Source organism: Gigantopelta aegis, chromosome 15 (genome assembly GCF_016097555.1).
Source record: "Gigantopelta aegis isolate Gae_Host chromosome 15, Gae_host_genome, whole genome shotgun sequence".
NCBI lineage: Eukaryota > Metazoa > Mollusca > Gastropoda > Neomphalida > Peltospiridae > Gigantopelta > Gigantopelta aegis.
The window spans coordinates 14,722,455-14,748,697 of NC_054713.1; the positions used below are offsets into that span (position 1 = coordinate 14,722,455).

At 37.0% G+C, this 26,243-nt stretch overlaps 1 protein-coding gene across 2 annotated transcripts in view; it reads right to left on the bottom strand.

Moving 5' to 3' along the window:
- Nucleotides 1–26,243, bottom strand: part of LOC121390657 — a 40,721-nt gene that overhangs the window by 2,648 nt on the left and 11,830 nt on the right. Inside the window, exons 2-3 of one of the 2 annotated variants that reach the window (XM_041522523.1) lie at nucleotides 15,133–15,318; nucleotides 14,095–14,669 (exon numbers count right to left, since the gene is read on the bottom strand). In XM_041522523.1, the coding sequence (XP_041378457.1) occupies nucleotides 14,287–14,669; nucleotides 15,133–15,318 (569 nt within the window). In that variant the 3' untranslated portion in view covers nucleotides 14,095–14,286. Of the gene's footprint in view, nucleotides 1–14,094; nucleotides 14,670–15,132; nucleotides 15,319–26,243 lie in introns of those variants that run through there. The other variant, XM_041522522.1, reaches the window with a different exon arrangement.

Consider the following 26,243-nt stretch of genomic DNA (forward strand, 5'->3'; position numbering starts at 1 on the left):
GGCCGTGTGCAGTTCAATATGCACTTAAGCCCAGGGGCCTTGTTACGTATACCTCTGCGGACAGTGGTCGAAGCCTGTACCCTATAATACACACCCAGTCGAGGTTTGGGAAGGCCATGTGGCCAGTAGTTACGTAAATACCTCCGACTTAGTTCGGTACGATCGGGGTATTTTCTGGCGAACTAGGCGACGACCAGTCTAGGGCTGCTAGAGAAAAATATGCCGGCTGGTTCACTGTGGAAAATATCCACTTGACACAGGGGGAGGACCGCTTTGTGCCCCCAGGCGAGATTCGGCTTTTTTTGATAATAGCTAGGGTGTTAGAGATATCAGCAGAAAAACAAAAGGAAGGCTCCAGGGGATCGTTGGTCCGTCGGCCTGGTAAAATATTTTATTTCTGCTCTGTGTATAAACCTTGATGTGATTGATGTGGAATTTAAATATTTTAATAACTGTATTATACCAATAGGATATTAGACGGTGAGCTGGCCGGTTAATCGGGACGCAGTTAAAACTGTAGGCTCAATGTTCTAATATATATAAAGCTTAACCAGTCATCTAGAGGACCTAGGTAAACTGTAGGTTATTGTCTTTTATTGTGATAAGTACCAGTATTAATTCTGCTAGTCCAAGGTTACTGAATGAGTGTAGGTCCAGGGTTAATTAAAAATGAACCAAAGGTAGGGAATAGACAGTTGTAATTCCTTTATTAATAAGTTCCCCGGAAGAGTTCTCATTATCACACGTGTGGGTGTTGTTGTCACGGTGGAAGTGATAGAATATTGTGTAAACTTAGACACCTAGAGATTAAACTAATTAAGGTGATCCAGTTCTGGGTTGTTATTATTTGTTGTATGTAAATTAAATTACTGCGGCAGTACCATTTGTCAGCATAGTATTAATACAGATTCCAAAGTGTTATTGTGGTTTTGTTGTGTTTCTAGTGAACGACTAAAAACGTGCTATAATAACACATTTATATATTATCTTTATCTCTGATCATACATAGACGAGCCACTCGGGTTTTGAACTGCCCGATACAGAGAGATCTAATAGATATACAGTTAGGAGAGATATTTGGATAATCGTGTTTTATTTAGTTACGGGTATTATAGGATCCCCGTGACATACACCCAATAAAAAGAAATATTGCGGAACTGAATGGAATTGATTATTTATTTTGTTATTTTTGTTTCTATATATGTGCTTTGTGTGGGTTGCATTATATGCATTATTAATAATATTATCACATTAAAGTTTTGGGGTGTATTATTCTTTTTTATTATTATTAAAAAAATAATGATTGTCAGTACAGGTCATTACTTATTTTAAGGCCTTCATTTATTTACTTCTTTTTTTTAATTATTATTTCCTTTAGTATTTTTTTTTTTTAATATTATTATTACAGGCCATTGCTTACATGTGTTTCAAAGGTTTTTCTCTCTTTGTTTTTCTTAAAAAAACAAATCTTAGTTTAATTATCATTGCAGGTCATTAGTTATTTTAAGGGTTTTATTTATTTATTTATTAATTATAAATTTTTACTCTTCTATCTTTTTTTTTCATCTTTTTTTTTCAGCTATAATTACTGGTTATTAGTTATTTTAGGGGTTTTATTCAATTTAATTTTTTTTTAAATAATATAACTTTCTTATAACTAACATGCACAGCCCCCAACCCCACAACCTAAAAAATCATTGATTATAATAGTTTCATTAATCTTTCATAATATTTATATTAATCTTTTATAGCAAGTTCTGGGGAAAGGTGAACAGACACACAAAGAAATGGGGAAACAGACAATTTGAAAGTTAAACTGGCTGTTGAAAATATTTTATACATGTAAATCTAAAATGTTATAATGATTGTCAGCTCCATCTAATTTATTCCTTAAACATTCATTCAACTACTTTCAAAAATTGTACTATAAGTCATATGTAGTTACATAACAAATCTGCACAGCAATGTACTTAAATAAAGTACCGAAAAAGTATGTTCAACTACATAATTATCAAGCATTAATTCTCAAATGTTAACCGTAACATTTAGAACTTAACGTAATTGTATGAACATGTTAACTGTAAACTTACCTAAAGTAATCCTGGTACTAACAAAAGAACAGGAATGATACACATCCATCCCACTACTTGTATGTTATTGTCAAGTCACAGTTATGCATTAATTACAAAACATGTTCATGTGGTTGCGAGGCAATCGTCAACAACACAATTAATGTTCAAACGTTTAAGTAGGAATCAAAGTACACATCGGTTTAGCGAATGTGCAGACAGGTACAAGGCAGGTATCACAAGCAGCAATTGTCATCACTGCCTTGTGCCTGTCTGCACATTGCTAAACCGATGTGCATTTTGATTCCTACTTAACCATTTGAATATTAACTGTGCTGTTGAATGTAATTAATGCATAAGTGTGACTTGGTGACAACTGCTGCTTGAGACAACTGCCTCGTACCAATGTGTGTTAAACATGGGTAAGCACACTAAATTACGAATAATGCACATTAATTACGAATAATGCACATTAACAAGAAAACAACAAGAAACAAGCAGTGTGATCTCTTGCTACCCCGTTTCATCTCTCTATGTCTGTCTCCCCAACCCCCCCCCCCCCCCCTTGTGTATATATAAGTGTGTGTGTGTGTGTGTGTGTGTCTGTGCGTGCTTGTATGTGTGTGTGTAATGGAAACATTTATAAATGAAAAAAACCACGTTTTTATTTAGTTAATAATTAAATTAATTAATTAATTAATTATTATTAAATCAATAATTTATTTATTGTGTTATTTATTATAATTACTAACATTATTCAGTAATTTATTATTATATTATTATTTATTAAGTATTAATTAATTTTTTATTATATTATTTAGTTATTATTAATTAATTTATTATTTATTAATTGATTTTTAAAAATATTATTCATTAATTAGTTTATTTATTATTATTATTAAACGTGATATGTATTCCATTAAATATCGTGGAAGAAACTCGTGAACCAGAGACAAATAATAAAAATAATCCGATTCCGCCAACAGTTTTCAATCACATTTTAAATATGCTCATAATGGCCGGCGGGAATATTCGAGATTTTGTTCGTAACTGACAATTGGATTAATGCAGGATTACTATTTGGACAAACTGTCTATTTATACGTAAAACGTAACTCGGGAGGTTTTCTTTATACAGTAAGTGTTTATATTTGTTAGTACATCTCATATTTCGCCACGAAATAATTAATTCCATGGTTGTATCGATTCCGCCTGAAATCTGGGCGGAAAACGCATGCTTGTTTTTGATATTAAACTTGTAAACATCGGGTTCAATAAATGTCAAAATGTTAAAAAAACCGGACAGTAGATGTTTACCTTGGTGAACTAGCCATAACGAGACACCAACAATGTCCTGACACGGCGGGTGGGTTTGAAAAGAAAGCCTCTGTAGTATTTCTTTTTGGCCGACCGTTCAAAATTGCGCCCAATTTCCTCAACCCAAATTGCGCACCTTTTCTCTTTGGCATAATACTTTGCTCCATTCCAAATTCAATAGCACTATCACCCCCCGCCTCCGCCTGCTACCGACCTGCCACTGCAGGCGGTCCCTCCTCTCCCTCTCCCTCTTGCAGGTAAATAATTGGCCAATATATGAAAGATAATATTTTGAGGGTGCAGTAAAAAAAAAAAGGATACTTTTTTTTTTCGTAAGAACTTCCGGGTGTTATGTGCAAAAGTTTAGTAGTATATGTTTTTTAAATTATATTTAACTTGATTATTATATCCAACTGAGGTTCAAGCACGCTGTCTTGGTCACATATCTGAGCTATCTGGGCTGTCTGTCCAGGAGAGGTTTAGTGGTTAGTGAGAGAAGTCGGTGTAGTGGCCTTAAAATTAGCACACCCACACCCACCAACTCCCCCCCCCCCACACACACACACCAACTTTCCCTCACACACACACACCAACTCCCCCCACACACACACACCCACCAACTTTCCCTCACACACACACCAACTTTCCCGCACACACACACACACGCACACACCAACTTTCCCTCACACACACACACCCACCAACTTTCCCTCACACACACACACCCACACCCACCAACTTTCCCTCACACACACACACACCAACTTTCCCTCACACACACACACCCACACCCACCAACTTTCCCTCACACACACACACACACACACCAACTTTCCCTCTCACACACACACACACACACACCCACACCCACCAACTTTCCCTCACACACATACACACACACACCAACTTTCCCTCACACATACACACACACACCAACTTTCCCTCACACACACACACACACACCAACTTTCCCTCACACACACATATACACACACCAACTTTCCATCACACACACACACACACCAACTTTCCCTCACACACACACACACACACACCAACTTTCCCTCACACACACACACACACACACACATACACACACACACACACACACACACACCAACTTTCCCTCACACACATACACACACACACACACACCAACTTTCCCCCACACACACACCCACACCCACCAACTTTCCCTCACACACACACACACACACACCCACCAACTTTCCCTCACACACACACACACACACCCACCAACTTTCCCTCACTCACACACACACACACACACCAACTTTCCCTCACACACACACACCAACTTTCCCACACACCCACACCCACCAACTTTCCCTCACACACACACACACCAATTTTCCCTCACACACACACATACACACACACACACACACACCAACTTTCCCTCACACACACACACACACACACACACATATCGCCACTTCCACCCACTCCACCTAACCCACACCCCGACTCCAAGAGAATTGCACAGTGGAAACGATTGGAGGATGCAGGTCAGGTCAGGTCAGGTCAGGTCATTGGGGTTTTACGTGCACATTCAGAACAAGCTGTTGTAGCGCACGCCATTGGAGGATGCGGAATACTTTACTATTAAAGGGACAGACGCTAGTTTCAACCCGTGAAAATTGACACTAAGTTTATTTAATCTACAAACTTATAGTACATTTGGATAAAGTTGCAATTGGGTGACTTTGAAACGGTGAAATACCCTCTAAAAATAGACTATAACTCGACTCTATAACTATTACTTCTCAGACGCACGTGCGTTTTTAAAAATATAAACAATGCATTTTGTGATATTAAAAACTGGCTGCTGTTAGATCCACATGTAATAGTGGAGCTAATTTTAATTAGATTGCTTATTTTAAATAAGAAAATGTATTTTACAATGGTTGTAAACTCAACCGGCCTCAGTGGCGTTGTGGTTAAGTCATTGGATTACACGCTGGTAGGTACAGGGTTCACAGCTCGGTACCGGCTCCCACCCAGAGCGACTTTTAACGACTCAGTGGGTAGGTGTAAAGCCACTACACCATCTTCTCTCTCATTAACCACTAACAGCTAACCCACTGTCCTGGACAGACAGCCCAGATAGTTGAGATGTGTGCCCAGGACAGCGTGCTTGAACCTTAAGTGGATATAAGCACGATAATAAGTTGAAATGAAATGTAAACCCAGGATTGTCCCTTTAACACTGGTTTACTGGTTTAATATAAATTCAACAAATAACCTCCATTCTTACCTGATTCAGGTGTATACAGGTACAGACACAACAAACTGAAGAAAATCACACTCGGACCATTCATTTTTATCTGCTGGTCTTCTCCAAGTTTTCAGACGTTCTAACTGCGTCTGGTAAAATACCCAGCTCTGTTGCACAACGTATATACAGTAAAACCTGTTAAAACCCGGATCACAACGGTGAACTAAATATAGTTAAATCCGATTTAGTCAGGATCCGGCGTTTAGAGGGTCACGTTTTACTATTTGTGAGGAAAAAAAATCGGGACCATAAAACTTGGCCGGTTTTGACAATGTTCCGGTTTGTACAGGGTCTTGATTAAGATGGGTTTCACTGTAAATATCTACTAAGAACTCACCTTCAGAGAAGATAATTTGATACGAGTTCTCATCCGAGACATCAACAATCGCCCTAGCCGATGACTTGACACGGCGGGTGGATTTGAAAAGAAATTCTACGTAATATTACAAAACCATTGAACCGGCGGTTACTTGTGTACCAGTAAGTCGTGTGCGTGGTTTTATCATTAAATAATTTTTGTATGGATATATTTTTAAACAGGTAAATAATTGGTCAATATATGAAACATAAAATGAACACCTATTTTGAGGGTGCGTTCTCGTAAGAACTTCCGGGTGTTATGTACAAAAGTTTAGCAGTATATTTTTATATTGTTATATTTAACTTGATTACTATATCCAACTGAGGTTCAAGCAGGGTGTCCTGGTCACATACCTGAGCTATTTGGACTGTCAGTCCAGGACAGTGGTTTAATGGTTACTGAGAGAAAAGTCGGTGTAGTAGTTTTACACCTACCTATTGAGTCTTTAAAATTAGCACACACACACACCACACACACCAACTCCCCCACCCCCAAACACACACACAATGCCACTTCTACCCTACCCTACCCCACCTCACCCCCCCCCCCCCACTCTAAGAGAATCCCACAGGGTGGAAACGATTAGAGGATACGAAATACCTTACCATAAGCTCATACCCAGTCAAATTGCTATGTACATACAGGGTCGTACCCATTGGGATGGGGGAGGGGGAAGGGATGAGTTGCACGTCCAGACAAAATATGAAAAACTGTTTTAGATTAGTTATGCCCCTTGACTTTTCGTTACAAAAATCACAATATAACTGATCTTTGCAAGCATAATTTATTATATTATATTGTGTGTATATATATATATATATATATATACAGTTGAATCTCGTTGGCTGGAATCCCGTCGGTGCTCGAGAAAGTGTTCGATCCATCGGGTAGTTCGACCGAACCATTCGGTCAACATCGGATATTTCCGTAACACAAGTTACAAAGTTGGAATTAGATAGGTGTCAGGACGTTTCGGCCCCTAATGCAATATACGGCGATCTAGTGTTCGTGTATATAGATATATGCTGTAATTGGTTAGTAACACCGGTAATAATAAAAATAAAATAAAAATGCGTAACATTAATTTGTCGAATAACATTCATTGCGCGCGCGCGCATACATACAACAGGCCTACATACATATTATACACCGTGACACGCACACACATACACACATAAACATGTACGTCATCGCGTTCATGTAGAATATCACCGATAAATGATATGGTGATAAAATAAGGAACGAAACTTACGTTTAGTATGTTTAGACTTTCATGTTTGTATATTACGTTTTAACAGTTTCACTAACGATTCAAGCGGTAGAGAGTGATACAAGACGGCACTTAGCGAACCCACGATGCCATCACAAACAACTCGACTAGGTTCAGGAACTGTGCATCCATATGTGTTTTTGCTGTTTCTTTTAAATGCTAGAACACTGAGATGTATGTCCAGGACAGCTTGGTTGAACTTTAATGGGATATAAGCACGAAAATAAAGTTGAACTGAACTGAACTAGAACCTGTCTTAATTGTGCTACTTTCAGTTTACCTACCGGCCTCAGTGGCGCAGTGGTTAAACCATCGGTCTCCAGGCTGCTGGGTACTGGGTTCGGATCCCAGTCGAGGAATGGGATTTTTAATCCAGATACTGATTCCAAACCCTGAGTGAGTGCTCCGCATGGAAAACATTCTTTGTGATCGTACTTAATTTCTGTACACATGTAACCCCTACTATTCAAACATCAGTGGTTCCAATTCTAGCCACATGTAAAGCGCCCCTATTATGGGAAGGGTCTACATGGAAATATAATTAAGTAGAACAAACGCAAAACAATTTATTACAATTTATTAAATTGTATTTACACAAACAAGAAAATCAGTTCAATTTCATTTTTGGATTATCAAGCTAAATACAGTTTTGGTTGGTTGGGTCTTATTTATTCTTTAACACTCGGATATTATATTCAATTAAAAATAATAATAATAATCACAAAAACGAGAGAAAGAAATTACAATACTTACGATAAAATTTAATAACAAAACACAAGTGACTGAATAATTTGATTTATAAAACAACAATAACTGGGGCCGAAACGACATGGGTTACGGGGCCGAAACGTCTGGGGCCGAATGTGTAGCGGGGCCAAAACGTCTCGAAAGCATTAGATACATATTATTCGAATCCGGGTCGTTTCGCCCTAAAACCATTTCGAACTCTGCGTTGTTTCGCCCTTAGTCCTATTCACCCAGGGTTGGTTCGCCCTAAATCTCATTCGTACCGAGTCGTTTAACCTCAGGTGGGTATGTAGTATATTTCATAAGAAACCACAGCACATCAGTAGTAGTGTGACTGTTCATAAATTAATTATTAATGTGAATACATTGTCTGTATATTATCTAAGGCGTGTACGTATTTCATGTATATGGCTTGAGTAAATGATACTAGAAATAAACAAAATGATATTATTATTTTTATCTGTAAATATAAACACGCAATGTGTGACATCTAAAAATCAATAGATATAGGACAAATCAATAAATAAATGTACTTTATTAACAAAATAAAAATTAGTGCGAATCGAAACATGGGGCGAAACGACTCGGTTAGAGGTACGAATCAACCCTGTTCAAAACGACTCGGGTGAACTAGTAATAAGGGCGAAACGACCTGTTACCATATTCTTTTGGTAACTGCAAACTTTAACATTTACTCAATGTGTTATATAACAAAATATCAGAGTGAAAGGATTTATTAGAAATTACTCGATTGTGTGATGCAAAAGCCCTTGCCGAAGTGATGATAGCTGAGTACCTCGCCCCTGGTTTCATTGAAAACTGGTGGTAGACGTGTTCAGAGTAACGCTTCCCGCCGAGGCCAATTGTTTGATTGTTATCACGGTTCATCGAAAAGGAACCGTGACACTAGCTGTACTTGAAATACTTTTACCGACAGCCGCTGGCTGAACACACAACATGACAGGTTTGGCAAAGAAAGGATTGCTTGGCTAGTGTCGCGATTCTCCGATCCATCTATAACTCGTTCCGCCTAAATTATCATAATCCAAAGGGCGGCAATTGTTGGTCCTTTTCGGTGGTTTTCCATTTCATATTTGATGTATCACCAGTTCGAGGGAAATATAGCTAATAACACAGACGGGACCGATAATTTAGTTCGAACGAAGGCTTATAGTCGACTCTGGACGTATTCGACCCATCATCAGTTAATACAAGGGTTTACCGGACAAAAAACCCGGGACTTCGTTTTTGGTTCGAGCGTTGCGGTGTGATCGACCCATCCGAGGTCGAACCAACGAGATTCTACTGTATACATATCTACACACATAAAAACAAGGTATAATTGGCCTTTTAGGCATATAACTATATATTAGTGTTATTGGATTACTGAGACAGTTTTCTTTTTGGTTACATATTAAGTTGTTTTTAACAGTTCATATTTCATAAGAATTTTAATAGAATAACTTTTACTACATAAAAATGGCATTCAAAACATAAACTGAATACGTTTATTACACAATAATGTTCAAAGCACTCTGTTATTCACCTATTGAAAACATACTTTGTTTGCCTTCCACAAAAATCTGTAACCTATTAAATAAATAAGTCCACGAGACGCAATAGGTTGCAGGTAACAAAGTTGATGTATATTTTGTTTAACGACACCACTTAATTTATTAATCATCGTGTATTGGATGTCAAACATTTGGTAATTTCGACTGGTAGTCTTAGAGGAAACCCGCTACATTTTTCCATTAGCAGCAAGGTATCTTTTATATGCACTTTCCCCACAATCAGGACAATACATACCACCATCGTGTTGCACTGGTCATTTTTGAATTTACCATAGTTTGACACCCAATAGCCGATGTATTTTTCGTGCTGGGGTGTCGTAATTGCCCCCGCCCCCTCCCCCACCCCCGGTAGCTACGGCCCTGATATTAACTATATAGAGAATACTAAACGAGTCCCCGTGAGAGACCGTTTATATTACAACGAGTGTTTTCGATCGTACATCACGAGCGGAAGCGAGTGATGTACGATCGACAACACACGAGTTGTAATATAAACGGTCTCTCACGGGGACGAGTATAGTATTCTATTTATTACAACGCGCTACATTATTAATTTGAGTCGCCAAATATTTTTTTTGTCTCTCACTAAACAGGACACTGAACATAAACAAAACAGCGGAGTGATTCAGAGCGCATAACCCTTCTTTGCCTGTGCACTCTTTTTATACTATTAAAGTATTTATGCTTTCGCAATGTCATAGAGTCCCTCCATCCCAAAAATAAAAAGAAATAAAAGAAATAACACACTAGTAGTAAACAGAATATTAGTTTAATAAACTATAATATAACAATCACTATTCAAAGTCCATCATTGAGTTTTCTACAAAACGTTTAAACTTTCAAACTTCAAAGCGCGTCGGTCTCAGTGTCACGTGTGAGTTTTCGACGTTTGGGCTTGGTTTCAGGAGATTCAGTTTCATCGTTATTGTGTTTACAAAAGTCAATATTTATGGTTCCACCATATATTGGAGCAGAAAAAATTGAAGACAATTTGCCAAGAAGATTTGTAGAAGATGTAGTACAAGAATTAATCATTTTCGTTGAAGTTGTGTCTGTCGAGTGCATTTCCAAAGCACGTGACTGGTGGTCCGATACCGTGTTACTGAGAATATGACTAATTTCACGGTGCTGTGTTGTGGAAATGTGGCTGTAGTTGTTGTTGATGCTTTGTATATTTTTATGGCCAGAAATTTGCATTATGTGTGTTGGAGGGATATTTTTCTCATTAAGTTTTTGAACTAAGTATTTTCGTGCAGAATGGTTTGTGTAATTCTTGTTGGGAGCGAGTTCGGTATTTTTTGACATTCGCCTCATGATTGAAGATAACGGTTTACCCCAATAGGCTGGCGTTTAAACCAAGGAAAAAATTCAGAAGCTTCTTTTGTGTTTGTTGCTAAATAGAACGGTGTTTCAGGTTTGGTGAATCCGGATGGACGCAGGTTAGAGTAACGCTTGTAGAGGTCAACTGGACAGCGATCGTCACCAGTTGCCCAAACTTTCGGTTGCACATCACGATGGTTTGAGGATTATCCCCCTGACAGGTCTTGGATTGCCTCTCAGTAAACATCAGGAATTCTTTGCCATCACCGTCAGTTTGTAATGTCACATCGCCCCATTTCATGTCGCGATGTGGCTTCACACTTCGGATTCCAAAATGTGTTGTGTTATTCCACCAAAGTGTGTTTATTATTGATTCTGGATTGTGTCTACCTAACTGGCCTGACTGCCATAATTTTTCAATATCATTGTCACTGAGGGACTGTGCGCGGTGAGGTAAGTTTCCCATTCCCTTAGCTTTTAGAACTTTTTGTTTCGTTTTTAGAACAGTATTTAACTTCGCGAAGGCCGTGCCTGCAATCAGTGAAATACCACAATTTTGGGATTTTAAATATCGTTCGAAACTGCGGAGGGCTCGTACTTTGATCCATCAGATTTTTGTAAATGTATGAAGAACGAACATAGAATGTCACAGAGTTCGGTTTCGTTTATTGATTCGATTGCGCGTGTCACCTTTAGTGGCCATGAAAGACTCATCGTTTAATGTCATATGTGGTCTTTCTCAAGGTATTTTGGTTTTCATTTTCTTGAATAAAAGTATTTATTTCTGAATGATCGTAATGGGTACTTATCTGGCTTTCTGTGGGTTCAAACGCTTCGCAAAAAAAATCATCCCAAAAAGGTTCATCGTTCATTTCTCGAGTCGCATCAGTTACGGGTAGGTTGCCAACGTTGGGATTGGGGGAGGTATGTGAAGGGACAGTCTCCGCTACTTTCGTCAGCCGATATTTCGCAACTTGTCGCATGAGTCCGGTATCTGTTCTAATGTTAAACATCTTATAGCTTCCGAGTGGCTGTACAATTTAAGTTACCCGTCCCCTCTCCTGACCATCGATTTTAACGTAGTCGTTTACACAGATGTGGCTAGAGTGTGCCATTTTAACGCTGCGAAGACACGTAAGCGACAGCAGACGTGAAACATTTCTTTTCAAATATTTTTGTTTATTTAATAATGTAAACTATTTTTGTTTCATAACGAAAAACAAAGTTTTATATGTAAAATGTATTAAAAAAAATTCTTTTTTTTCTTTTTATTAATTGCATCTAGCCACGAACATAAAGTTTTAATGGCATGTTGTTTATGAATGAGTTAAAGTAGTTCCGTGGATCATGTGATCGGAGGTCATGACCTCTCAAAAAGCATATCTCACATTGTGGGATATGAAAAATCTCTCACGGGTATCTCCGTCACCGCGGTGTAATAAAAAAACTTTTAGAGTCTACACTCGAGACTCTAATAAGAGTCCGAGACGTGAACGTCATGGCAACGCCATACACGTTGTATGCGTGTGACGTCATTAGAGATTGAGTCTGAACTCTTAAACGTTTTATAACTCAGCCTTATTATAAGCGCGGGCCCTGATCTTACTGTCACTGTACATTGGAAGTATCCATTAGACGATCTGACCAACGACAACGTTAGCTTGAATACAGATGACCTTTCACTGATCAATTAAAACAATGCACGCATTAGCCTACCACAAGCTAATATAAACAATGTTTTAAGACCTTCAAACTCCTACATCTGTGCACAAGATGGAATCCAAACCTATCTTCAAGTATAGAGAAAACTGAAGCTATTGAACATAAGAAAGAAAGAAAGGAGTGTTTTATTTAATGACGCACTCAACACATTTTATTTACGGTTATATGGCGTCAGACATATAGTTAAGGACCACACAGATATTGAGAGAGGAAACCCGCTATCGCCACTTCATGGGCTACTCTTTTCGATTAGCAGCAAGGGATATTTTATATGGACCATCCCATAGACAGGATAGCACATACCACGGCCTTTGATAAAATGGCGTCGATTCATATACCCCAGTATACCGATGGACAGAAATAAGAGAACACAGTGGATTGTAGATCAAATTAAATTTAGCCTACTACTAGCGCAGGTATCTAAAGTTAAAGTTTGTTGTTCAACGACACCACTAGAGCACATTGATGTATTAATCATCGGCTATTGGATGTCAAACATTTTGTAATTTTGACAGTCATAGAGAGGAATCCCGTTATCGCCACTTCATGGGCTACTCTTTTCGATTAGCAGCAAGGGATCTTTTATATACACCATCCCACAGACAGGGTAGCACATATCACGGCCTTTGATATACTAGTCGTGGTGCACTGGCTGGAACGAGAAATATCCCAAACCGACCGCGCATCAAGCAAGCGCTTTACCACTAGGCTACGTCCCTCCACGGAAGACAGTAAATTGTAGATGAAACTAAATCTACTACTAGCGCAGGTTTCTCTGTATTCCATACAGAGTTCTATGTGAGACTGACTGTCAGTAGACAGGTCTCGGTGGTGTACTGGACATAAGGCTGGTAGGTACTGAGTTCGCATCCCGGTACCGGCTCCAAAACCCAGAGCTACTCAATAGGTAGGTGTAAGGGCCACTACACTGACTTCTCCCTTACCAACTACTAACCAACTGTCCTGGACAGACAGTCGACATAGTTGATGTATGCGCCCAGAACAGCATGATTGAACCTTGATTGGATATAAGCACAAACATAAGTAGAAATAAAATGAAATGACCGCCAATAACACGGTTAACTTCTGATGCTATGAATTGGTTGCTGAGTCACTCTTTGCTGTTAGTATTATTTTGTGTGATCCCTTATTGCTTTCCATCAGGGGCCGGTCGTAGCTCAGTGGTACACCGCTCGTCTGATGCGCGATCGATCTAGGATCAATTCCCGTCGGTGGGCCCATTGAGCCATTTCTTGTTCTAGCCAGTGCTCCACAACTGGTGTAACAAAGACCGTGGTATTTACTATCTTATCTGTAGGATGGTGCATATAAAAGAGCCCTTGCTGCTAATCGAAGAGAGTAGCCCATGAAGTGGCGACAGAGGGTTTCCTTTCTCAATATCTGTACAATCATTAACCATACATGTATGTAGGACGCCATATAAATAAAATGTGCTGAGTGCGTCGTTAAATAAAACATTTCCTGCCTTCCTTCTTTTCTATAATTATTATTATTATCAACTAACGAACACTTCAGCAACAGGGTGACAATAAAATCTTATTTCTGTCAGAATATTGTTTTTCTTGACAATCATGTGTCTTTTAAATGTCAGTGTAAAACTAACGCAAGCAACAAACACAAGAGCAATGGCGCCGTTAAGAAATTTCCCACAATTCCGTCTATAACAATCCCGAACACTGTTGGGTATCGGGCATACAGATGACCAATCGAACCGCATGTTACCTTTTCCGTTCCGTTGTAATAATATTTCGGCACACAGGTATCGTTCGAGGTCTGGTTCGGTCTCGGGCCGTTGCAGAAGTCATCATCGCAGAGCGTGAGACAAACCACTAGGTCGCCATAAATCGCGCATGCTGATTGGTTGTTTGGTAGAAGATTTTGAAGATGGCTGATGTTCGGAGTACTGGTCAAGAGGTTGTAAGAGAAGTGAACACCGTCGGAGCAGTCTCGGCGAAAACTGAGAAAATATCCTGAAATTAAAAGAAAGGAATGTACGTTTAATATAATATATATATATATATATATATGGTTGCACATGAATCCGTAATCTTTTCCAGGGTAATCATATTTCGATTCCATTCTGAACTTTTGTTGCAATTTCTTCGTGATAATGAATTTTATTCTAAATTTTAATTTTACTTCTCTGTAATATATTTTTATTTTTGGCATAATTATTTACACTGTCTTAATTTACCTCTTGAATTTTTACACTGATGATGTTCGTCACTTCATTTTCGCATTTACCTTAGTTTCACACCCAATATATGACGATGTCTTTTTCGTGATGGGGTGTCGTTAAAATTCATTCGTTCTGTCATTCTTTCATTCGTTTGTTCGTTAGTTCGTTCGTTCGTTCATTCATTCATTCATTCTCTTCCAGGGCGACTTACAAATGAAGACCTCGGCAGCTGTTTCATCTTGATCGGCACTCACCTCCTTCCTTCATGTGAGTCTCTATCACACACTTGTAGGTGGAGTCGTCTTGACCAACAAACTGTTTAGAACAATCCTTGGCGTACTTTCCCTCCATGGTCAGGGCGGACTTGTTCATCCCCTTATAGTCGCTCTGACAGTCCTGCCCCTCCTTAACACTGGCACACTGGTAACACCATAGCGAATCTGTGATACAAAAACAGTTGTGGAGAATAGACAGCAATAGATTAGACAGCAATAGATAGAATAACTAACAAAAACGAAACCAAAAAAACATAACAAAACCACCCCCACCCCACCCCCACACAAACGCACGCAGGCACACACACATATATATAGATATATACACACACACACACATACATACACACACACATACACACACATGTACGTACAAATACATACATAGATACATACACACATACATACATACATACATACATGCACGCACGCACGCGCGCACACAATTATTTTAATGATTAAATAATATATGGACTATGGAAATTATTTTTGTTGTGAATTGGTCCCAACAGGAATCATGGGTGTAGTCTCCCATTTTTGTAGTGGAGCCGAAAATGCCCAAATCTGGACAACAAATTTGTTTTGTTATTATTTGCATTACATCCAAACATATATATGTATAGGGTTGCAAACGAATCACTTCGCTCTTTTTTCATGGATTAGTAATTTTGAGGGTAGAATGATGGAAATGCATGGTAGAAAGGTTTCAGAGTAGCACGTTTTCCCCGAATTTGAGGTTTTGCTCCATCACTAGTTGCCCCCCACCCCCACCCCCCCCCCCCCCACCCCTGCCCCAATCTCGTACACTTATGATTTTGGGGTGGGGCAGAGTAGAATGATGGACACACATAGCTGGTCGATAAAGGGGAGCTATCACTCTCGCTAGCCATTAACCACCCCACCCCACCCCGAGACTAGTTCATGGAGTCATTTTTGGTTCTCCTTAGCTTGTGAATTTATTTGGTATCAATACGGTAATATTTTAAAATGGCTCCCAATAATTTAGTTCAGGGAAGAGTTGTTTTTGTTTTTATTTAGCGAAACTAGAGCTATTGGATGACAAACATTTGGTAATTTTACCTGAACTCTCAGGGGTTCAAAAATCCCATCGCCCGACGCCCGTGCCAAGTGGAATTTTCATGTCGGGCAAGTAATTATGTTAACTGCATATTCCCGATGACAAGTGACTAATATAACAGTGAAAACATCTTTTCAATTTGTTACAAATCATGATAAATCCTTTGGAAAGAGTTCAGATCGTTCGTGCATTTACATAGCTCTGAGAATTAACCTAACCCTAAATGTTGGAACGATCGGAACTATTGCCAATGTATTAACACACCAAAACGGAAAACAATGTGTGAAATGTTCGATAACAATTCCCCTTTTACTATCGACTGAGATCGGTAATTTCCGCCACTGAACGTTCGATTGAATTCGTACGATGATCTTTAAACTTGGAAATAGTGTCCAATACGCTTTACAGTTTATATATAAACAAAGTATACATGCCTTGTGTGTGCAATCAAACTGTTTAATCGTTGCAAACATGATATATACAGTGGGATACAGTTTACAATTGTCATATTAACATTAAATTAGCGCGGTTCCGGAATCTGCTCTTTGCAAATGAACGGAACGTAAAGCAAGTGAGTGCGACTAACGAGTTTATAATTTCCAAGTTCACTCGAACAAAGCATAAATATTACGAACTGTATTCTTATAAAGGTTGTAAGATATTTTAGTTTATATATAATAAACCTTGTAGCAGGACATACTTAATGTCTTTCGGTACTTTGCAAATGTAGTCTAGATCTACGTTCGTGTAAAATGAACGTCTATAGTCTGTGCTATCATTCTATAAAAATGTTTAGGGGTTTTTGGTTGTTTTGTAAATAATTTCAGTTTGGTTTGACGTAAGAAGAAAAGTAAAATGTTTTGGAAATAACAAAGAAATACTTGCAATTTTTTTTTTTTTAAATGCGACCCCTGTGGGACGGACTATAAGGTGAAGTTAAATTTCCCTCTAAGCATACATGAATATATTCGTGATTTTTTTTTCTGCTTTATTAATGTTTTTAACTAAATAAATTATATTCAATAAATTAAAATTACAAGGCTGCAATCGATGTACACACCTTCCCCCCCGTGCCGTTTTTTACCCTTCCCCCGTGCTGTTGTTTACCAAGCCTGAACTATTTAAAAACATTTGCAGACCAATAGAGCGTGTGTTTACTTTGAGACCAACCACGGCTGTTTGCGAGAGACTTTTCTCAGCCATGAACAGGGTAAAAACATCCCAAAGAAGTGTTCTGGGGCAAAGAGTGTTAAATAATATACTCACAATAATGACACATGGGCCAAAATCCCTAAAAGATTTTGAACCAATGCCAGTCATAAAAGAATGGTTCAGAAGTAAAAAGGGTTCTCGCCACATCCATGGCCATAAAACAAGTGGTCACTAAGATATACATTGACACAATAATTATATTTAGACGAACAAGTGGACACTACAAAAAATATATATCAAAGTTTAAATCAACAAGTAGAGAAGACAGACAAAAATTATAAACAGTTGATACTACTGAACAGACATATAGATTTCGTACTTCCTGGGTAAGTTTTGCCAAAAATCCTTATTTATGCAATTAAGCCAATTACTTTCAAGATTATTACATTAGTGAGCACTGTATTAAATGAAGTACTGTCAGTAACAGAATTTGTTACCTTAAGAAGTGTGGGCAAGTGAAAAAATATAAGGGGCAAGTGAATATTTGATTAGCACATTGATTAGCACATTATAATTTTTTTGAAAATGTTTGAACCCCTGGACTCTACTAAATTGCATTTATAAAATGGCTTCAGGTTGCATCGCTAACAGAATAAAGCAAACTTTGGACAAAATAATAGATAATGATCAAACTGGTTTTGTAAAAGGAAGATATATTGGAGAAAATATAAGACTAATATATGATATTATGCAATGTACCGAACTGAATAATATTCCTGGATTACTACTTCTTATAGACTTCGAAAAAGCATTTGATTCATTATCATGGTCACTTATAGACAAAGCACTTGATATTTTCAATTTTAAATCATCAATAAAAGATTGGATCAAAACATTTTATAATAATTCTATGTCAAGAGTAATACAAAATGGATTTCTATGTCAACCTATCATTTTACAACGAGGATGCAGACAAGGCGACCCACTATCACCATACATTTTTATTATATGTGCTGAAATCCTTGCAATTATTATTAGAAATAACCCAACTATTAAAGGCATAAATATAGATGGTGAAGAATATTTAATATCGCAATATGCTGACGACACATGTTTTATTCTAGATAGATCTACCGAGTCCCTCGCAGTACACTAATTAGTACAGGAATTAGACTATTATGAACAGATTTCAGGCCTAAAAATAAATTATTCAAAATCAAAAGCTATATGGATTGGGAGCAAAAGTTTTTCTAAAGATGTTTACCACCATACAAGATGGAAATTGGACTGGGGCGCAACACAATTCAATTTACTTGGTATTAATTTTTCAGTAGATTTGAAAAATATTACTGCAGTTAATTATGAATCTAAAATAAAAGAAATGCAAAACTCCATGAAACTGTGGTCTATTAGAAAACCAACAGTTTTAGGAAAATAACACATCTTTTAATATCATTACCTAATCCTGGAGAAACGATCTTAAAAAACTTAAATACGTTATTTTTTTAAATTTATATGGCAGAATAAGCCTGAAAAATTAAAAAGTGATTTAATAACTCAAGACTATAAAGCTGGAGGTCTTAAAATGATAAACTTAAACAATTTTATGACCGTCTTAAAATGCTCATGGCTATGAAGATTATATATAAGTAATTCACAATGGGTAAACCTATTTAATTCTTTTACTGGTATAACAACAAAGGAGATGTTAAATAATAGTCTCCGTATTTTAATAAGAATTTTTTTTGAGAGATACCCTACTTAGCTGGCTAAAAAGAGAGAAAGAACTTAATCCTCAAACCGTAGATATTTTATGTATTAATATTTCGCTGAATGATAGAATACTCATTGATCGTAAGCCATTTCTATATAAAAATTATTTTGAAAAAGAAATTGTTTTTATAAACGACCTTATGATAAAGATGACCAGTTCATAAAAAAAAACAACAATATATCCACCAATTTCATTAGCTATGCTTCGTTAACAAATGCAGTAAAAACGTACATATATAGTTTAGATGATTTGAAAGATAACACATTTAAAATGGTTAATAACCCAATTCTTCCATTAAAAAGACAAAGAGGATGTAAGGATATATACAACTTATTAAACTCTAAATCCATAACTCCAAAATCGCAAGCTAAATACACCAATCAAGGTTTTATCTTTTCATCAAGTGAATGGGCAGAATATTATTTACTTCCTTTTCAGAGCACTCAGGATTCAACATTAATATGGTTTCAATATAGACTAGTTCACCGAATCTTAGCTACGAACACTTTCTTATATATATTATTCACTATGTTGAGTCAAACGTGTAGCTTTTGTAACAACCATCCAGAAACCATACCACATCTATTTTTCGAATGCAATAAAGTTCACAACTTATGGGTTGCAGTCCAAAACTGGATATTGATTCAGACTGGTATTATAATTAATTTCAATAAAGATAATGTTATCTTTGGTATTATTAATAACGAAAAATCTAACTTCCTTAACTGGTTAATTATTAACATAAAATATTATGTTTATGGAACTAAGATACAAACAAAATATTTAGAAATCAAAGTTGTTAAAAATCTGTTGAAGTAAAAGTTTGAAATAAAAAGATTTATTTTATGTAAAAATTGCAAATACGAAATGTTTAATAAACAATGGGCTCCATGGGCTAATTTATTTAATGATGACGATTAAATGAAATATATGATGTTAGCTTAAGTTTGTTCTTGTCTATGGCTTGTCTGGAGATAGCGGAAAACAAGAAAAATTAACATACACCTCACGTATAACCTTATCTGTCTTCTACCTCTTTTTCCTCTTTCTTATCCTCTCTCTTCTCTTTATAATATCCCAGATTAAACCAATTACATGTATGTATATTTACTACTCTTGTACCCACTTACAATGATGCCTTTTTGCATAGATGTGCGTGTGTGTGTGTGTGTGTGTGTGTGTGTGTGTGTGAATCTATGTATGTACATATGTGTATGTATCGGAGGACATCCGGGTACGAGTGTACGTATTTGTTTGTGTATGGATATATGTGTTGTATATTTATAATATGTACAGCAGTGATTTGGGGCTCGCATCCCTGACACTGCTATGTTTGTGATCTAGGACAATAAAAAAAAAGTATATACATAATTAAAAAAAAAAAATGTATTCATCATTATTATTATTATTAATTTATTTATTTAATTATAATTAATTTTTTGTTAGTACTGTAGGGACAATATGACGCTGTCACGGGGATCCTATAATACCCGTAACTGAATGAAACGCGATTATCCAAATATCTCTAACTGTATATCTATTAGATCTCTCTGTATCGGGCAGTATATACCCGCGTGGCTCGTCTCTAGGTATGAACAGAGATAAGATCTTATATAAAGTATATATAATATAGCACGTTTAGTTCACTAGGAAACACAACAAAAACACAATACACTTTGGAATCTGTATTAATCTACGCAGACAAATGTACTGCCGCAGTAGTTAATTAACAACAACAAATAGTAACAACCCAGAACTAATCACTTAATTAGTTAATCCCTAGGTGTCTAGTTTATACAATATTCTAATCACTTCACCGTGACACAACACCCACACGTGTGATAATTGAGAAACGCTTCCAGGGGAACTTAATTAATAAAGGAATTACAACTCTATTCCTAACTGGTTCATTTTTAATTAACCCTTATCTACTCATTCAGTAACCTTGTAATACAGAATTAATACTGGTACCTATCACAATAAAGACAATAACCTACAGTTTACCTAGGTCCTCTAGGATGACTGGTTAAGCTTTATATATATTAGAACAGTGAGCCTACAGTTTACTGCGTCAGATTACCGGCAGCACCGTCTAAATAATATTGGTACAATACAGTATTAAAATATTTAAAGTCACATCAATCACATCAAGGTTATACAACAGAGCAGAAATAATATATTTACCAGTCCGGACGGACAACGTTCCCCCTGGAAGCCTTCCTATGTTTCTCCCTGATATCTCTAAAACCCTATTTGTTATAAAATCCCAGTATCGCCTGGGGGTACATCGCGGCACCGAATACCTACAAGTGATATTTCCACAGCGACCAAGAAGACAATTTTCCTTAGATGGCCAGACTTGCTGACGCCTAGTCGCCAAAATCACGGTCATAAAAACCGCACTCGCGGAGGTATTACGTAACTACTGGCCACATGGCCTCCGCACTTGGGCTGGGTGTGTATTAGGCACAGCTCGACCACGGTCGCGCGGAGGTATTACGTAACAAAGTGCCCACCTGGGCTTAAGTGCATATTGGAACTGCACACGGCCCTCTAAAACAATTAATATCGCCACAGGCGAAAACAAAATTAAGAGCATGTTCCGTCACAGACGCTATTCATATATCTATGGAAAACGTACACAAAAGGGTACGCTAAATTCATATACTCCCCCACCCCCTCCCCTGTTCAGAAAATGCACTGTTCGTACATTATGTATTCCTCCTGTTCCAGATGGTTCGGTAATATGGATCAATCAAATACATGTACTTATTTACCGCCTATATGCATTTTTGCTGAGAATATAGCCAGCCCTCGTTAGTGGAGGCTATAGACACGGCCTTCGTATATATAGTCACATCGTATATAAACACAGTCTAGTTCAGAGTATTCTTTTAAAATGTAACAATTCCTATCCCAAGTCAGCTGTTATGGCATATTTTGTATAATAATGAATTTGACAAGGTGGAAAATGACGGTGTTTGTGATCCAGATGTTTAGAGTTTTTCGCGTACGACTAACGATAAATGTATCTATAGATGCAAAGGCGTAACTAGTCGGGATTGTCGACGTTTAACATGCTTCTGTTACTAAAATAAATTAATGTATAAGCTTATTATCTATCATTCAGTTCATGTTTTTTTGTTGTTGTTTTTTATTAATTTTCTTTTAAATATGTATATACTTTTTTTTTTTCTTTTTTTTTATTGTCCCAGATCACAAACATAGCAGTGTCAGGGATGGGATCCCCAAATCACTGCTGTACATATAAATATACAACACATATATCCATACACAAACAAATACGTACACACGTACCCGGATGTCCTCCGATACATACACATATGTACATACATAGATTCACACACACACACACACACACATCTATGCAAAAAGGCATCAATGTAAGTGGGTACAAGAGTAGTAAATATACATACATGTAATTGGTTTAATCTGGGATATTATAAAGAGAAGAGAGAGGATAAGAAAGAAGAAAAAGAGGTACAAGACGAGATAAGGTTATACGTGAGGTGTATGTTTATTTTTCTTGTTTTCCGCTATCTCCAAACAAGCCATAGAAAAGAACAAACTTAAGCTAACATCATATATTTCATTTAATCGTTATCATTAAATAACTTAGCCCATGGAGCCCATTGTTTATTAAACATTTCGTATTTGCAATTTTGATATAAAATAAATCTTTTTATTTCAAACTTTTACTTCAACAGATTTTTAACAACTTTGATTTCTAAATATTTTGTTTGTATCTTAGTTCCATAAACATAATAATTTATGTTAATAATTAACCAGTTAAGGAAGTTAGATTTTTCGTTATTAATAATACCAAAGATAACATTATCTTTATTGAAATTAATTATAATACCAGTCTGAGTCAATATCCAGTTTTGAACTGCAACCCATAAGTTGTGAACTTTATTGCATTCGAAAAATAGATGTGGTATGGTTTCTGGATGGTTGTTACAAAAGCTACACGTTTGACTCAACATAGTGAATAATATATAAGAAATTGTTCGTAGCTAAGATTCGGTGAACTAGTCTATATTGAAACCATATTAATGTTGAATCCTGCTCGCAGCCCGGTTCCGGCTCCCACCCAGAGCGAGTTTTAACGACTCAGTGGGTAGGTATAAGGCTACTACACCCTCTTCTCTCTCACTAACAACCAACAACTAACCAACTGTCCTGGAAAGACAGCCCAGATAGTTGAGGTGTGTACTCAGGACAGCGTGCTTGAACCTTAAGTGGATATAAGCAAGAAAATAACTCAGGACTCGCTTTAACACTGGTTTAATATAAATTCCACAAATGACCTCCATTCTTACCGGACTCAGGTGTATACAGGTAGACACAACAAACTAAAGAAAATCAAACTCGGACCATTCATTTTTATCTGCTGGTCTTCTCCAAGATTTCAAACGTTCTGCGTCTGCTAAAATACCCCCGCTCTGTTGCATAACGTAAATCCTGTTAAAACCCGAATCACAACGGTGAATTAAATATATTTAAATCCGATTTAGTAAGGATCCGGTGTTTAGAATTTTTTTTTAAAATATTTAAAAATCGGCCCATGAAACTTGACCGGTTTTGACAATGTTCCGGTTTGAACAGGATCTTGGTTAAGACGGGTTTCACTGAAAATATCTACTAAGAGATCACCATCAGAGAAGATAATTTGAAACGAATTCTCACCCCATAACGTAGTTCATCAAAATACACGTCTCCGGCACGATATTTATTATTGTGATGTTTAGGGGAGATTCGGAGTATTGCGGACACTCTGGCTTTCGCTGTAGGCTATTTGCCACATGGAAACAGAACACTACACGATAACGCCTATCTAAAATTTCAATAAACTTTATTGGCTGTTTTTCCTGTCACTATATATCACAATCAACCATTGGGTAGATTCTATTGTGTTACCGTAAATTATAATAAAGTACGAATGGTAAGAGGATGCGAAATGCGGACATACGTCGGCAAAATGCGGACATGGTCAATGGATACAATTTTCTTTTAATCCACAGCATTTTAAACATTTATTTGGTTACAAAATATAAAAAATTAAACTAGTAAATCTGCAAAATTATGTTTTATCATTTTCTGAAGAAATAAACCGAGTAAAACAGTAATTATATGCAATTAGGTTAAAGTTATTTTCCGAACCCAAGTTTTTGTCTCTTGTGCCATTCAAACCGCATTGATCCAAATGTTGCTATTTTAAACAATTGAAATGAAATAAAAATGAGTTTATTATATTATATGAAACAAATATTTATTTAGAATAGATCATCCCTGCAGTGTACTTATTATGTTGTCCGCAATTAAACTACTGCGGTTTATGTTGTCCGCAATTAAACTACTGCGGTTTATGTAGTCGTTTAATTTTATCAAACAATTATTATTGTTAATACGATTGTTTTTGGTTTTTTAAAATTAAGTTATGTATCATATTATAAAAGATTCTTAAAATACACAAATGTATTCTCATTCTGAAACGTTTTACTCGAAATTTGGTAGACATCTCCAGTGGAAACGTTCGAAGAAATAAATTATATCACGTGACCGATGCCAGTGTCACCGAGTGTGTATGTGACGTAAGATACTATTTTTGTGAACGTTGTTTGTTCGTTTTTAAAGTGACACCAGGATAAAAAGAGAAACATGGATTTGCAAGAACTATCTGTAGTCTCATTACAATTTGCAGACAATAAAATGAAATGTTTAATGTACGAAAATGGAATGTAGCGGCAGTATGGTCGAGATTGTCCGCATTTTGCCGATGTCCGCAATTACCCGAATCTACCCTATAGAAAAATACCAATATTACCCATACCTCTGTGCGGCCGGCCATCGTGGAAGGCAAACAATAGCGTTTCATTGTTGTATACAAATACGAGCTTCGCAGTTGATTTATAACTTAATTCCTTTTAAATATATATATATTCTTTTTTTTTTACTGTTAGCATTATTTTGATACACTGGATAAGACGACAAAGAGCAGATATGGAAAAAAACTGGTTACATTGGGAAGCAGGATTCGTACAAAATCTCTGATGAAAATGGCTTCAGGACCCCCAGTTCTATCCGTCATTTACGTATGCAGATCTGATCAATTACCTGATTTTTAGCAAAGCCCTTTTTATACGCTGAAGGACTTCCAGAATTATAAAACTTTGGATGTATATCAGTGTTTCTGCAAGAAAGAAATTTTTGGGTATGGCGCTATGAAATTGAATACAACCACAGTCAACAGGGGGTATGGGGGGGGGGGGCTCCCCCACAAAGAAAATGGGTTACATTTAGGGTTAGTGTAAAGAAAATCATACAATAATGATAAGAATCATTAATATGGTCACAATGTTAAATTAAAAAAATAATATTTTGGGTATGGCGCCATACCCGTTTTACCCTCTGGCAGAAACCCTGCATATGACCGTTTTGTGTGTGGTTCGGTGAGGGATGTTGGTGTTTACATCCATAATTCAGCCCATGTGATACGTGCAAGGGTGATGCATTCACAACGGCTTAGTGACACATCGCTTTATTCGTGGATTATTTTCGATAAAGCTGGTAAAGTTCTTTGTGCCCATTGTAATTGTAAAGCAGGACTTGGCGAATCATTTTGTCATGTGGCATCCACGTTATTTTATATTGAAGCCAGTGTGAGGTTAAGGGAAAGCAGCACTGTGACATAGAAACCAGCCTACTGAATGTTGCCTGCATCACGAACTTCTGTTGACTATGCACCACTTAAAAACATTAACTTCACTTCGTCAAGAACTTAAAAAAAAAAAAAAACCCGGCTGGATGAGCAGGTAGATCAGCCTCCACCGAAAAAAGCAACAGAATCAACAGCTCATTCAAAAAAGGAAATTCATGGGGCCACATCAGCAGAGTTTGATGTATTTTTCAATGCAATTAAGGACGAAAAACCAACATGCTTGGCTGTAAGAAGAGAGTACAATGAATGCTATATTCCAAAGGAACTCGAACCCAAATATCCTGTTATCCTAACTCAGATTTATTCAGATGACTTTCAGTCTGCATCCAAATCTGAAATAATAA